General features: G+C 54.8%; 1 protein-coding gene across 19 annotated transcripts in view; it reads right to left on the bottom strand.

The window, feature by feature from the left end:
• PITPNM2 (phosphatidylinositol transfer protein membrane associated 2) overlaps positions 1 to 15,021 on the bottom strand; it is a 171,966-nt gene that overhangs the window by 12,535 nt on the left and 144,410 nt on the right. For all 19 annotated transcript variants that reach the window (XR_004439512.1, XM_033220213.1, XM_033220217.1 and 16 more), the window contains 8 exons: positions 14,210 to 14,437; positions 9,632 to 9,940; positions 8,785 to 8,880; positions 5,143 to 5,247; positions 4,866 to 4,936; positions 1,392 to 1,639; positions 801 to 990; positions 538 to 657 (listed from right to left, as the gene is read on the bottom strand). Coding sequence is in view for 18 of the 19 variants with exons in the window: in XM_033220213.1 (XP_033076104.1) it covers positions 538 to 657; positions 801 to 990; positions 1,392 to 1,639; positions 4,866 to 4,936; positions 5,143 to 5,247; positions 8,785 to 8,880; positions 9,632 to 9,940; positions 14,210 to 14,437 (1,367 nt within the window). In the remaining variant the exon portion in view is untranslated. The remainder of the gene's footprint in view (positions 1 to 537; positions 658 to 800; positions 991 to 1,391; positions 1,640 to 4,865; positions 4,937 to 5,142; positions 5,248 to 8,784; positions 8,881 to 9,631; positions 9,941 to 14,209; positions 14,438 to 15,021) is intronic.

Here is a 15,021-nt window from a genome sequence, read left to right as displayed (position 1 = left end):
GGAACCAGACCCCACTGCCCACAGTGCCAACCCTGGTTCAGGCTCATGAAACCATGCGCATTCCTAGGCTTGGCCACGTGGCAGCTGTTCCCCTGCCCCCATGCACCTGCCCTGCTGCCTCTGGGCACCTGCGCTGCCAACCTCTGCCCTTCCCATCCTTTTTTGGAGGGGTGAGGGGGGAGAGATTGTGAGAAAAACTGCTACAGCTCTTTCAGGGCCCAGGCACTTTCCCCGACTCTTCGGCCAGAATGGGCTGGGCTTCCTCAGCTCACCTGCACCCCCAGCCCCTCCCACAGCCCCTGCCCTGGAGGTGAGCTCTGGCAGCAGGGCTGGGGGTTCAGGGGCTTGGAAAATGTTTGTTGAATGAACGGAGCTTAATTGGGTAGAGTCCAAGCCAGTTGGACTCAGGAAGTGCTGCCAGCATTCTGCTTGGTGGGCACAGCCTGGGGCCAGGTGCAAGAACAGGCAGGGCAGCAACCCTGGGGGCATGCAGGAGGCTTCAGGCCTTGGGGAATGTCTGGGCCCCCATTTGGGTACCTGCATGCTGACCACACTGCCCCGGCGGCTGCTGCTTTGACTCTCAGACACCGGCTGGTTGCTGTAGCATAGGGCATCAAATGCCAGGATGCCCCCGACGCAGTCCCCAATCAGGCAGACCTTGGGGGAGAGGGGCCAGAGGCCTGAGCCATTCACCCACTCGCTTGAGTACAGGCTGGGGAGGCCATCACCTTCCCCTTCAGGCCAGCCCAACCTACAGAGTCTTCCATCCTCCTCCCCTCCCCAGCTTCCCTGGGACTCACCTGCCCATTGAAGGTCCTGCCCTCCTGGGACTTGATGAAGTCCCCATAGGCAAGGTTGGCTCGCTGAATCACTGTGGCAACCGCCTCCTGGTACTGGGGGGAGGAGGTGGCCAGCAGGGGGAGGGCAGCCAGGGGAATGTGGTCCTGACTGCTGGACAGACAGCCTTCGTCATGGCTGTAGGGGCTGAGGCTGGGGAGAGGGGCCAGTCAAGAGAGGGCAGGCGGCTCCAGCTCAGCCCAAAGGGCCCCTCTCCCCTGACCCGAGTCTCAGTCATGGACTCAGCTCACGCTAGTGATAATCGTTCCTGGCCAGGCCCTGGGTAGGCTTGGGGGACCACGGTGAGTAAGACCCCATGTCTCAGAGGCAGGCCAATATCCCCACATTACACATTTGGAAACAAAGGCTCAGCCATGGGCCCAGCCCTCCTGGGACTTGAGGCTTAGCCTGCATGTATATGTTTGGGCACCTCCAGGCTGGTGGGTCTGGACATTGGGGTAGGAGTCCTGAAACTGGGGAGCCACCTGAGGCCCAGGGGTGGGAGGAGGACAGTGCACAGTCGGAGGCTGCAGTCAAAGGCAGATGCCACTCACTTAGAGACCAGGGCAAAGGCGTCAGAGCAGACGGGCGGGCAGGGCACCAGGCGGATGGCAAGGCGGCCCAGGGCGCTGGGGTAGTGCACACGCATGACAGTGTCGAACACGTTGGCGATGGTGTTGGCATCACCCTTCTTGGAACTGGGGTCCCCGGCGCCCGTGTCCAGGATGGTGCCTCCGTGCAGCACCAGTAGCAGCACGTGGATCTTGGAGGGCGGTGCAGCCAGCGGCTGGCTAACCTCGTCCTGCATGGGTTGGGGGGGCAGTGTCAGCTCCCCAGGGAACCCAGCTCCTTGCTGAGGTCCCTCTGTCACCCTTGGTGGGGGTATGCCTGTTGCACACAGCCCAACTGTTCCCTCTGAGAACCCCAATTGGTTATTCAGTCCTGGGGTCTGGGGTTTGGCTGCCTTAACCCCTCCCCTGGGACCCTTGCTGGGACTGGAGCCTGGAGGAGGAGTCAGGGAGGTGGGCCTGTCCACTCCTCCTCCTGCAGCCCTGCCCCTGTCTGCCACCCTGACCAGGGGTGCAGAGGCCATGGAGGGAGTCCATTCCTTTGAGAGCATGAGCTCTGCTTCCTTCAGGGAGCCCAGGCAGTGGCTTCTGGGGCTTCCAGCTTTAAGGGGAGGCAGAGGCTCAGCCTGGTCTTGGCCTTGGGGGCTGCCTGCCCTGTATGTGTCTGTCTTGGCGTGAGCAGACAGGGCCACCACCAGCTCTAAGTTACAGAGGTCACCTGAGAATGGTTGGGGTCAGGGCATCCACAGCCTGGGTGCTAGCCCCTCTGTCTGCAGCTCTGAGCTCTCCCCCAAGCTACACAGGGCCTCCTCCCCAGGCCCCCACCCTAAGGCCCTGCCATTCCTGGCCTCTCTCTAAGACCAGGGTCTCCAAAAGGAGAGGTGTCCTGGTGGGGATGGAGCCCCAGCACCTTAGAGAGGAGGCCAATCAGATTTCGAGAGGTAATGACACCACCTTCCTGGAGGCCAGGCCTGCCTGTGAGGTCAAGGTGAGACCCTAGACCTGCACACCTGTGTAAGGGCTACAAACTGCTCCAGGCTAGGGGACTGGGCTCATATCGCACGGCGTGTCAGTGCTAGGCTGGACTGGAACCTGAAGCCTCTGCCACAACTCAGCACTCTCCTGCCAGGCCAGGCTGTGGCCCTGTCCCCAGAGGTCACCCTCCCCTGCCCCAAGCTTCTGGTATGTGACCAGAGGATAGCAGCAGGGCCAGGGCCCGAGAGGGGCCACTGGTAAGTACTTGCTGTGTCCATATGATGTCTGGGGTGTGGGGGCAGGGAAGGGAGCTGAAGGGAGAGTCCTGCCTCCAAGAACCCGAGGAGACAGACCAAGGAGCCAAAGCCATCTAGAGAGCCTATGGTGGGGACAGCTGGCCCTGAACTGGGGTAGGAGTAGCACCAGGACCCAGGTGCCAACACAGAGGTTGGGTGGGTGGGGAGGGTAGGGGCTGGACCCAGGACTTAAGAGGCTACCAGGTGGCTGGGAGCAGTGGCTTGAGCCTGTAATCCCAGCACTTTGGGAGGCCGAGGCAGGCAGATCACTTGAGGCCAGGAGTTTGACACCAGCCTGACCAACATAGCAAAACCCCGTTTCTACCAAAAATAGAAAAATTAGCCAGGAATGGTTGTGCACATCTGTAATCCCAGCTACTCGGAAGGCTGAGGCGGGAAAATCATTTGTACCCAGGAGGCAGAGGTTGCAGTGAGCCGAGATCGTGCCACTGCACTGCAAACTGGGTGACAGAGTGAGTCCTGTCTCAAAAAAAAAAAAAAAAAAGAAAAAAAAAGTGGCCACCAGGAAGGGCAAGGGAATGGATGGGCTGGGCCAGGAGCCACTGAGCAGCAGGAAGCCTGGTGGGTGCTGCTGAGCTGGAGGAGGAAGGCTGGGCTGCCCTCACTCCAGGAGGAGCCACGGGGCTTCCCTCTTCTTCCCAGGGGCCAGCGCAGGACCGACACTTGTCCTCACATGGGGACTAGCCACCACTGGTTGGCCTGGACACAAACACACTCAGCCCAGGGCAGAGGGGGCTACCAACTGCCCAGAACACAGGGCAGGAGGGGACAACATGAGCCCTATTGGGCTTTGACAAGTGTTTTATTTGCAGTCCAGTGAGGCAAAGGGTTTATGGAAGAAATGTCTTATGCAGTCTCCAGGACAGGGAGGTGATGTCCAGTGGTACTGAGTCACCAGGGGACGGGCAGGGCTTGGCACTGGGGGCTGAGAGAATCCTGCATAGGCCTATCTGACTGGGCTCAGTCCTGGAGACGACCCAGGGGCTCCCAGAGGCCCCTGGAACACAGTCTCCCTACTACACTCAGCCTGCTTTCTCCAAGGGGACATCATGCCTCAGCCCGAGACAGGGACTCACCCTGCCCTGGGCTCTAGTGGGGGCTGAGCCCCCTGCAGCTATAGAGGCATCCCCCTACTAGTGTCTCCACAAGGCCAGGAGCAGGGGCTCCGGTTTGGGGGTTCTTGCAAGCAAATGGATTTGGCTTTGGATGGCGGTGCCCCAGAATCAGTGCTGGGTTCTGAACACACAACCCAAGGCAGATCCAGAGCCCCAGGCCCCTTCTGCCCCTCCCCTGGGGGGGCGTCAGAGCTGTGTGTGCTGCAGGTGGGGAGGGGGCTCCGTTTGCTTATCTAGACATTAAGCAGCAATTGGAATCAACTCCCCTTATTCCATGACCCCTTCTAGAAAGCCCACCTTAGCGTCAGGCTGCAAAGCAGAAAACCACAGGAGGGGGAGGCTGTGTGGATGTCCTTCCTCCTCCCCCAGACCCCCCGGGGGCCCGAGTTCCCCACAGAAGTGGTGCTGCCTCCACCTTAGGCAGCTTGAGGCCAGAGCAGTGCGGTGGCCGCAGGTGATGGTGGGACAGCCCAGCTCAGCCCTGGCTCCTGTCCCAGTGCAAACAGCTCTGACGGCCCGCAGGTGGAGGAGGATGGGGCGTGAACTCCCACAGAGAACCCCCGAAGCGGACACAGGCGCTCTACCAAGACAGCTTTATTGGACACACTGAGCTCCGCCTGCCTCCCGTGGGGCCATCTTGTCGGCCACGGCCACATCACTTCTGCCTAGACGACTGTCGCTTCCTCCCTTTTCGTCTTTTTATCTTCAGGGACAGCAGACAGGCTGGGCACAAGGTGAAGATCTTATTTTTGATCTGGAATTTACAAGTTTCTTATTTTACTTTCCCATGGGTGGAGCTTGGATAAGGTTTTCTCAGGGGTTGTCTGTAGTCCCTGGTTCTTGGGGACCTCAGAGACAGAGGGCGGCAGGCGCCTTCCTAGCAGGGCAGCAAAAAAGGAGGCCCAGGCCTCTCCCCGGACAGTACCCAGGCAGGTGTGGAGGTGAGGCTGCCAGGCCCAGAGTTCCACCTCTGTAGCCCTCAGACTATTCCTCTATGCCCTGCCCCTCCCTTGGCGGCCGTGCCCCTGTCCCTCTGACACCCGGGCACCCACCTCTATGATGTTCAGCTGCTCCACACTGGAGGCCACCCTGAACTCAGGGGCGCTCTGGCGGTACAGACCATCTGCAATAACACAGAAGCCGTGCTGTGAGCTAAGGGGCAGCCCAGCCTGGCCGACCGGACGGAGGCTGCAACTGTGACGAGGGGAGCTTGGGGGCCCCCAATCACCATGTATGCCCAGCACTGTGCAGGAGCTGGGTCAGAAAGGAGGGGGCTGAAGCCCTGCAGCTGCCCTCCCCAGGCTCTGTGGCACCCCCAGACCTGCTGACCTTGTGTGTCTTCCGGCTCTGGGCTCTCGATCTTGTCCATGAGGTCATTGGAACTCCACTTGGTGATGTCCTTGGGGAACATTTCCTCTGTGTCAGACAGGTCCTCTGGAGAGGAGAGAGGGAAACTCAGGTGGGACTGGGAACAGTGGGGAGGCCTGGCTTCCCAAGGTGGGGATGCCCCTGTATACCCCTGTGTTTGGCTCTGCTCTGACCCTTCCTCAACAGGACGGCCGCACAGCCCCACACCTTGGGCTTCTTCCTGACCATTAAAAAAATAGTGGTAACATTCACATAAAAAAATTCACCATTTATAAAGTGGCATTTAGTATATTCACAATGCCGTGCAACCATCACCACTATCCAATTCCAGAACATCTTGCTTCCCTAAATGGAAGCCCCATATCCGGGAGCAGTGAGTCCTCAGTCTTGCCTTCCTTAGCCCCTGGCCACCCCCAATCAATTTTCTGTCTCTACAGATTTGTCTATTACAGACATTTCCTATAAATGGAACCATACACTTGTGTCTGGCTTCTTGCACTCAGCATAGGGTTTCTGGGGTTCCTCTATGTTGTAGTGTGTGTCAGATGCTTCATTCCTTTTTATGGCTGAACCATAGTCCATTGCATGGACACACCACTTTTGTTTATCCACTCATCAGTTGACGTTCCTGTTTTTTTTATTTTATTTATTTATTTTTGAGATGGAGTCTTGCTCATCACCCAGGCTGGAGTGCAGTGGCGTGATCTCGGCTCACTGCAAGCTCCGCCTCCCAGGTTCACGTCATTCTCCTGTCTCAGCCTCCCGAGTAGCTGGGACTACAGGTGCCTGCCAATGCGCCTGGCTAATTTTTTGTATTTTTAGCAGAGACGGGGTTTCACCGTCTTAGCCAGGATGGTCTTGATCTCCTGACCTTGTGATCCACCCGCCTCGGCCTCCCAAAGTGCTGGGATTACAGGCGTGAGCCACCGCGCCTGGCCTCCTGTTTTTTTTAAAAAAATGCTATATTGGCCGGGCGCAGTGGCTCACGCCTGTAATCCCAGGACTCTAGGAGGCTGAGGCAGGTGGACTGCTTGAGGTCAGGAGTACAAGATCAGCCTGACCAACATGGTGAAACCGCATGTCTACTGAAAATACAAAAATTAGCCAGGCATGGTGGTGTGCACCTGTAGTCCCAGCTACTCAGGAGGCTGAGGCAGGAGAATCACTTGAACCTGGGAGCCGGAGGTTGCAGTGAGCTGAGATTGTGCCGTTGCATTCCAGCCTGGGTGACAGAGCAAAACCCTTGTCTCAAAAAAAAAAAAAAAAAGGCGACATTTAGGCTGGGGGTGGTGGTTTACATCTGTAATCCCAACACTTTGGAAGGCCGAGTCAGGTTGATCACCTGAGGTCAAGAGTTCAAGACCAGCCTAGCCAACATGGTAAAACCCTGTCTCTACTAAAGATACAAAAATTAGCCAGGCATGGTGGCATGTGCCTGCAGTCCCAGCTTCTCAGGGGGCTGAGGCATGAGAATCACTTGAATCTGGGAGTCAGAGATTGCAGTGAGCCGAGATCACACCACTGCACTTCAGCCCAGGCAACAGAGCAAGACTCCATTTCAAAAATAAATAAATAAATAAAAATAAAAAATGCTACATTTACTTTATTCCATCTTCACCATTTTTTAAATTTCTTATATATTTTATTTTTTGAGGTCTTGCTTTGATGCCAAGGCTGTAGTGTAGTGGCACAGTCATAGCTTACTGTCGCCTCGACCTCCTGGGCTCAAGTGATCCTCCCATCTCAGCCTCCTGAGTAGTTGGAACTACAGGCATGCACACTACACTTGGCTAATTTTTTTATTTTTATTTTTGTAGAGACAAGGTCTCTCTATGTTACCCTAGCTGGTCTTGAACTCCTGGGCTTAAGCGATCTCAAAGTGTCAGGATAACAGGCTTGAGCCACCGTATCCAGTTTCTGTTTTGTTAAATTGACAAATAATCATAATTGTACATATGCATGGGGTACACAGTGATGTTTCAATACACCAGTGTATGGTGGTCAGATTAGGGTAATTAGCACATCTATCATGTCAAATATTTATCATTTCTTTGTGTTGGGAATGTTCAATTTCTATATTCCAGCGATTTGAAACTATATATTACTGTGGTTTAAAAAATTTTTTTTTATGTTTGGTATTGACAGGGTTTCGCCATGCTGCCCAGGCTGGTCTCCAACTCCTGTGCTCAAGTGATCCACCTGCCTCAGCCTCCCAAAGTGTTGGGATTACGGTATGAGCCACCGTGCCTGGCTTAATACATTACTGTTAACTCTAGTCATCCTGCAGTGTCACAGAACTAGAACTCACTCCTCCCATCTAGATACAATTTCATATCCTCTAACAGGTCTCTCCCTGTCCCTCCACAAAAGCACAGCTTCAGAAGTGCTGCTATGAACACCACCTCCAAGACTCCTGCTTCTGCTCCTCTGAGAACTTCTGCCCAGGACCACCAGGCTCGTGGCTACTGTCTGACTCTGGCACTCACTGGCCCTCCTCCAGCTCTGGATGGGCTCCTGGGCCTATTTCCCCAGAACACTGCTGCCCTGGCACTTCCTGCTTTGCTGTCTCTTTTATAGCATTTTCTACGTTAAATATGTATTTTCCTCTCATCAGCGTCAGAGAGCCACCTGGGAGGGGTGAGATGCCAAGAGGCCCCTTCTCCATCCTGGGCAAGGCCCCTGGTGCAGAGGCCAGCTCAGGAGTCCCCAGCCACCATTCTAGGTCCTGCAGTCCCAGGGCCAAACCAGGCACCTTTCTTCTGCCTGGACACTGACTCCCCAGGTTCCTTCCCTTGACGGCTGCTGGCCAGTTAACCAAAATGCCACCTTATTTGGCTCCTGTGCCCCTCCAAGCCACAGTGGTGACATGAGATCTGGTGCTGCCTGTATCTGCTGAGTGCCTACGGGCTCGCCCCCGTCCCTTTCTGAGCCTCTGACTTGCTGTGTGAACTTCGGGCTGGCTCAGCCACTGGCTTGCAGAGGGACCCAAGCCCCCAACCCCTACACCTGCTGGCCCCTCCGGCTTCCTGGAGCGGAATGGCTGGGGCATGAAGTAGGCAAGCGCTGTATGCATGCCTCTTCCTGGCACAGGTGGTGCATCTGCTGTGTGGTCATGCGCTTATTTTGGGACAAGTGGGAAAATGGGCACTTCACATGTTTTCTGCTTATTGCATTTCCTAAAGTGCCTACATTAGATGTGGTATTAATTTAATCAAGAAAAAATAAGGTAAGTACAAAAAATTAGAAAATTAAAAGAAGTTATGCTTCCATGGAAATAAATTCACATACAGAATAAAGCTGTAGTCTGATGGCGTATCCTTATTTGGGGTTTCAAGAGCGCACTCCCCATCTGCCAGGCCCACAGCACATCCTGATATCAGGTTAGGGTAAGCCTGAGATCCCAGACTCAAGGGAACAAGATGACTTCATCTCATCCTCTGTGCACCACCCCAAACACCATGGGACAGTGCAGGAGTAGGGACCGGATATAGAACAGTAACAGGCAACACCCGTATCAGTCCACACCCACACCCTAAGCCCTTTCAGACCCCTCCACACCTTGCCCAGGAAGGCCCCAAGGACTGCAGGGCGCTGCCTACCTACCATGCGCATCGAAGAACTCATCGTCTGAGCTCTCGTCCGAGTCCCTGGCGATACTCTGCATCCTCCACTCCGAGATGCTGTGGCGGGAAGGACTCGCTGGAAGGCAAAACCTCAGAATGACTGCCAACTGGAGAGGAAGGGCCCAGAGGCTGCTCCAAGCTGGCAGGAGGCTGGGAGGGCAACCCATAGGCCTGACAGGCATTGCAGAGGCTGCCACAGGAGCCAGGAAGGTTCCAAAGAGAATGAAGTGGGTAAATGAGTGAGGAGCGGCCGAGGCTCATCTCCTGTCTGCCTGGCACAAGGCAGTCGTGTCCTGGGGAGCATGTGTGGGGAAAAGCATGACAGACATAATCCCAGGATATGGGGTCAGACAGGCCTGGGTCCACTCCTGGGCCTCTGACCTGAGTCTGACCAAGAGCAAACTCCTGAAATTCGGCCACAGCAGGGCCCAGGCGGGAGATGAATGAGCCAGGCCTGCCTGCTGGAAAAGCTGGCTCCACCCAGGATGCTTGGGTTGATCCTTTCTCTCAGGGTCTGAAGTCTCCCAGGGTCCCCATCAGGAGAGGTGGCCCCTCCACAGCACTGCAGGAGCCCAGCCACCTCCACTGGCTCCTCTGGGTAGCACTGTCTTCCCTGGGCATGGAGGGGAAGCGTTGGGGAACCTGCTGGGGCAGGGCCCAGGCTTCCCCGTGTGGGAGGACTAGCCCAGGGCTCTGACTCCCTCTGGGCTTGGTGCCTCAATGTCCATGGGAAAGGACTCTGAGGAGGTGCAGTGATCCAGCAGTAGGTGGGGCTGCCTTGCAATGAGGGACCTTGAGTGTGGATGGCAGGTGGCGCAGGGGCTCACCTCCCCGCTTGGACGACCGAGACGACTTGGAGGATGTGGACCACTGTTTCTTGAGGCCCCGCCCCACCAGGGGCTCCCCGTTGCTGCTGCTGGGCTCCGGGGGCTCCCCAGAGGCCTGGTCCGAGGCGGCTTCATGCTTGATGAGCTCAGTGGCCTCCTCACCATCCTCATTGAACTGGGCCATCTTACGGGAAAGCATGAGCTGCGCCTCCTTCTCCAGCTCCCGGATGTTCTCCATGCTCAGCCCATACCACTCGTCCTGCCAGCACCAGGCCTGCCGGTGAGCCCGCACCATCACCCTCCGTAGTCCTGTGCCCCACAGGGATTGGAGAGGAAGAGAGACGAGGGAAGCAGGTCAGCGCAGGAGCCTGCACGGAGGTGTGGGCCCAGGCAGGGGCTTTGGGAGGCTGCACTCATGTTGCAGGTCAGACTAAAGTCACTGCCTGTCTGTGCCTCAGTTTCCCCATTTGTAAAATAAGGGGACTGGCTCACAGATGTTCTCACAAGCTCATGGTGGTTCTATAATTAGAGTGGAGGGGCCTCCCAAAGCAATGTGTCCGGTCAGAAGCCATAGTTGGAAGGGTGCAGTGGCTCATGCCTGTAATCCCAACACTTTGAGAGGATGAGGTGGGAGGACAGCTTGAGCCCAAGAGTTCAAGATCAGCCTGGGCAATGAAGCAAGACCCTGTCTCTATAAAAAAAAAAAAAATTTAAATTAGCCAGGCGTGCTGGTGTGTGCTTGTAGTCCCAGCTACTCTAGAGGCCGAGGTGGGAGGATCACTTGAGCTCAGGAGTTTAAGACTGCAGTAAGCTATGACTGTGCCACTGCATTCCAGCCTGGATAACAGAGTGGGACCCTATCTCTAAATAGATAAATAAATAAGAAGCCACAGTTAATTTTCTGGGAGTTTCCTGCCACAGGGGAGGTAGAATAGGACTTCCTGAGAGTCTCCTGTCTCAGTGTCTGGTATATTTTTCCTGTTGAATTTCCCATGGAAAATCCAGTTCAAGTTCAAACTGGGTTGGTTCTCCTTTTCTTTTGTTTTTTAAAAAATGCTTTTAGCAGAATATATTATGTACGTGACATATATAAGAATATATTATACATATAAATTAAGATGTAGAATAACGTAAAAAATATATACCTTTTAAAGTGTAAACAACAATTAAAGGGCCAGGCATGGTAGCTCACACCTGTAATCCCAGCACTTTGGGAGCTGAGGTGAGAGTATGACTTGAGGCCAGGAGTTTCAGACCAGCCTGGGCAACACAGGGAGATCCCCCATCTCTACCAAAAAAGACAACAACAACAACAAAAAAATAGCCAGGCATGGTGTTGTGCGTCTGTGGTCCCAGCTACTTGAGAGGTAGAGGTGGGGGGATGGCTTGAGCCCAGGAGTTTAAGGCTGCAGTGAGCCATGATCATGCCACTGCACTCCAGCCTGGGTGACAGAGTAAGACCCTGTCTCAAAATAGTAATAATAATAATAATAATAGAATTATAAAGATTAAAAGCAGACTGGGGATTGCCTTGGGCCAGGGTGGGATGGGGATGACGTGAAATGGGAACAAAGGACCTTCTGGGGTGATGAATGCTCTGAAGTTGTGCCCAGCTGTGAATATATTAAAACTTACCAAACTGTTATCTTACAATGAGTGAATCATATGGTATCTAAAATTATGCCTCAATAAAGCTGTTTAAAAAACATTAAAAAGCAATGAGACATCCACATCCACAGCCCCGGCGAAGGAACACACCATCACCAGCGACAGGGAGCCCTCCACTCTCCCGGTCCCTGACAGTCGGTCCCGAATTTTGCTTGTCATGTGCTTTGCCTTCTGGTCTCAGCACACAGATGTGTTTTCCTGCACACTGTATCAGGCTGGTGTGGCTGTTGCTGAATTTCGCAGCTATGTGTCACGCTGTATTTTTCTGCCACTTGCTTCTCTGGGTGAGTTTTGTCCATGGATGCGCGCGTGGGGGCTTTGGCTCATCAAGCTGGGACCGTGTGGCATCCGTGTGTGTGTGAAATGCCACATTTCATTGATTCCTTTTCCTGCCAATGGGCTTTTGGCTAATTTGCATTGTTTCTCCATTTTGCTTTCACGAACCTGCTGCTCTGAACATTCCAGAACAGGCATGGGGATTTCTCCAGGGGACAAACCCGGGAGAAGCAATCTCAGGGCATGTACCCCTGCCTCCCCTAGAGCATGCTGAGCGGCTTTGCGAGCAGTTGGGCCACACCAGCCTCCCAGGCTGGTCTCCTGTGCACCCTCTTTTCCTGCCTCCTCAATTCCCACCTCTGGCTTTGCTGAGTCTTCCTTTCTAAATCCCATCCATTCTTAAAGACATCTCTGTGGGATGGAGTCCTGTGTCCCCTGCCAAGTCCCAGGGGGGCCTCAGGTGCGGCACACTGAAGAGCCTTGGTTTCCTTTTCTGGGACTGTCTGCTGGCCTCACAGGGCTGCCAGGAAGGGCCGCATCCCTTGCTTTACCCTATATAGGGAAATGCCTCCTCCTGGGGTGAACGGAAGGGCTGGGACATGCACAACATCTGGGGCCAGGCAGTAATGAGGACAGCTGAGAGCTGTCCCAACTCCCAGGAGTCACCTCCTCAAGGTCCCCAAGAAGCTCAGCCCAGCTCACGTGAGTTCATGAGATCATCCCCGTGATATTATAGGACTAGTGCTCACAGTTGTCATCAAGCCCTACCTATGTGCCACACCCCATCTTCGGTTCTGAACTCACGGTCTCAGCCCATAACAGTCCAATAGAATTGGTGTCATTTCACCCATTTTACAGAAGATAAAAACAAAGCTCAGTGAGGCTGACAGACCACAGAACCACTACGTGTGAATCAGGCCTGGACTCTAAAGTTGTCTTCTTTCTTCCCACCAGCCACAAGTTCCTGCTTTCTGAGGGGAGAACTGACTTTCAGGGAGCAGGGGAGTCTCTGCAGCTTGGCCAGGATCTCAGCTGCTGCGTAGGGCTGGGGAGGGTCAATGGGACCCACAGAGCCGGAGTGCCAGGAGCTGCAGCCTTAGTAGGTCTGCTGGGTGTCCTGTGCAGGGCTGAACCTAGAGAAGCCTTGAGGAGAGAACCCTCAAGTCACCAGCACTGATGTATTCAGGTTCCTGAGGTCGAGAAGGGCGGTAGGGGACGCCTTGCCCAGGATCGGTGAGCTCCTCCCAGTCCTGCCCATATGCTCCTCCACTCCTCATATTCCCTGGGAAGTGAGAACCACCATTCCCATTTTGGGACTTCAGCACTAGGTTTGCAGGTCCCAGTCTCTGAGCCCTGGGTAATGGAGAGAGGCAGGTTTGGGCCAATCTAAGCTCCTAAGGGGTTAGAGAGATGGATTGCAGGAATGCATCCCTCTCAATGGATGGGATAGCTTCTTTCTCTTCCTGTCACCTCTCCCAGCTGCTGACTGACACTGCGGTAGCCCTTCTGGAAAAAGAATGGTGGACAATGTGTCTGAGGGTTTTGCCCTGGGGATGGAGGTGGTGACATCATCACACCTGTCGAGGCCCTGTCCATGTCTCTGTTTCTCCAAATGGAAGACCGTGTCCTCAGACCCCAACCCTTTTGGGTACACACCCAACCTTCCCTTGGGGTCGCAGCCTCAACACTGAACATGGCTGTCTAGTGAGACACCCCCCTTGCTGATGCTAAGAACAGGAGGATGTTAATTCAGGACGAGGGTGGCTGGGATGGGAGGCAGATCTCGTTCAGCCCATGTTGGGTCCCTGCTTCCTCCTGCATAAGTGGGGTGACAATGCCTACCTTCATGGGTCATCATGAGCCTGTGTCACAAGCGTGATGTGTACTGTCAACAGTGTGGCTCTGTTCATTCTTAAATTAAGTCACCCTTGCTCATGGCATCACAAGGTGTCTGGCTGGGGTGCCTTTTGAATCATGGGCCTCAGGGACTGGAACCAGCCCTTGGACTGACGTCATGTTATAACCTCGGCAGAGTGGGGCTGAGGGCTCTAGGTGAGGAAATGGCACTCACTGCACCAGGACACCCAGGCCATCTGCTGTCTACCTGTTCCATGGGCACCTACTCTGGCTAGGCTGGTGTGGGTGTGAAGGCCCCTATGGAGTCTGAGACACCCTGCTCCTGGGAGCTTCCAGCCCAAAGAGGGAGGCTGAGCTGTGGCCCTGGGTTCTGGGCCTCCTCGAGTAGAGGAAACAAAGGCCTGGGAGCCCAGAGGCCCAGGTGAGCAGCAAGGAAGCTGTCCCCAGGGGCTACTCAGACCTGTGGAGCGTGGGCTACACTTTATCAAATGCGAACCAGGTCAGGAATGTCTGGGGGCAGTGCCTACGGCTTCTTCATCCAGTAACACATACTGCTTGTCTCTGCAGGTGCTCGTACGTATTCATGGATGCCCAAGATAACACATGGTTGTGGGGCAGTGGGGAAGCTGGACACGGGCTTTGGTGTCACCTTCCCAGAACAACAGAAATGCAGACTCCCAGGCAGACATGCAGAGACAGGAGGCAGACAGGCAGGTGACAGGAGACAGAGGGGTTGGGTAGCCTGGCCACTGCCCACCCGGAACGGGGTGTGCTCACCGGTGTCATGGATGAACCTCTCGATCTTGGACTGCATGCCCCAGTAGCGGAACTCCACCTTGCAGAGCTTGTATGCACACATGATGGGGAAGACCTGCTTCTTGTACTCCTCGATCCAGTTGTCTGACAGGGGCCCCCGCTGGGTCTTGGTTGACTGGAACAGTTTGGGGTCCTCTTCTGTCTTATACTCGTTGTGGGGCACAGGGTCTTTGACAATGTCGATGAAGTCTGTGGGAAAACCCTTAGAGTAGCCACTTCAGCCCTGACCTCAACCTCCACCCACATCTCCTCTCCATGTTCCTCCACCCCCAAATCCTCCCAGGATTCTGCGCCTTGCCCTGCCAGAGGGACTCTGAGGAGTAAGGATCATGTTCTGGGCAGCTCTGACCTCAATATACTTGACAATGGGGCTTGCAGTTTCCTTGGTGCATTCATTCATTCAGACAGGGGTCCTGCTATGTTGCCCAGGCTCAAGCACTCCTCCCACCTCAGCCTCCCAAAGTGCTGAGATTACAGGTGTAAGCCAATGCACCTGGTCCCTTGTTGCCTTTTTAAGTCATTTCAGCAAAACAGCAAAAAATGTTCTGAGTGCACCACCTCTTGGCAAAGCAGATAAATAAGGCAATGAGGAAACACTGGGGAGATGAATTTCCATGAATACGGGGTGTGAGGAACAGAAGAGAAGGCTGGGAAAAGCTTCCCACGAAGATGGTGTTTCAGCCAGAGGGGTGGAATCGAGAGGTCAAGAATGTCCCAGTAGCACTGGCCCTTGAACAAGAGGTGGGGGGTTCTGGGGAAGGAACCACCAGGGT

This window comes from Trachypithecus francoisi, unplaced genomic scaffold, assembly GCF_009764315.1.
Source record: "Trachypithecus francoisi isolate TF-2019V2 unplaced genomic scaffold, Tfra_2.0 Lachesis_group11, whole genome shotgun sequence".
Classification (NCBI taxonomy): domain Eukaryota; kingdom Metazoa; phylum Chordata; class Mammalia; order Primates; family Cercopithecidae; genus Trachypithecus; species Trachypithecus francoisi.
Note: the sequence above shows the minus strand (reverse complement) of the source record. Positions and strands in the feature narration are given on the sequence as shown.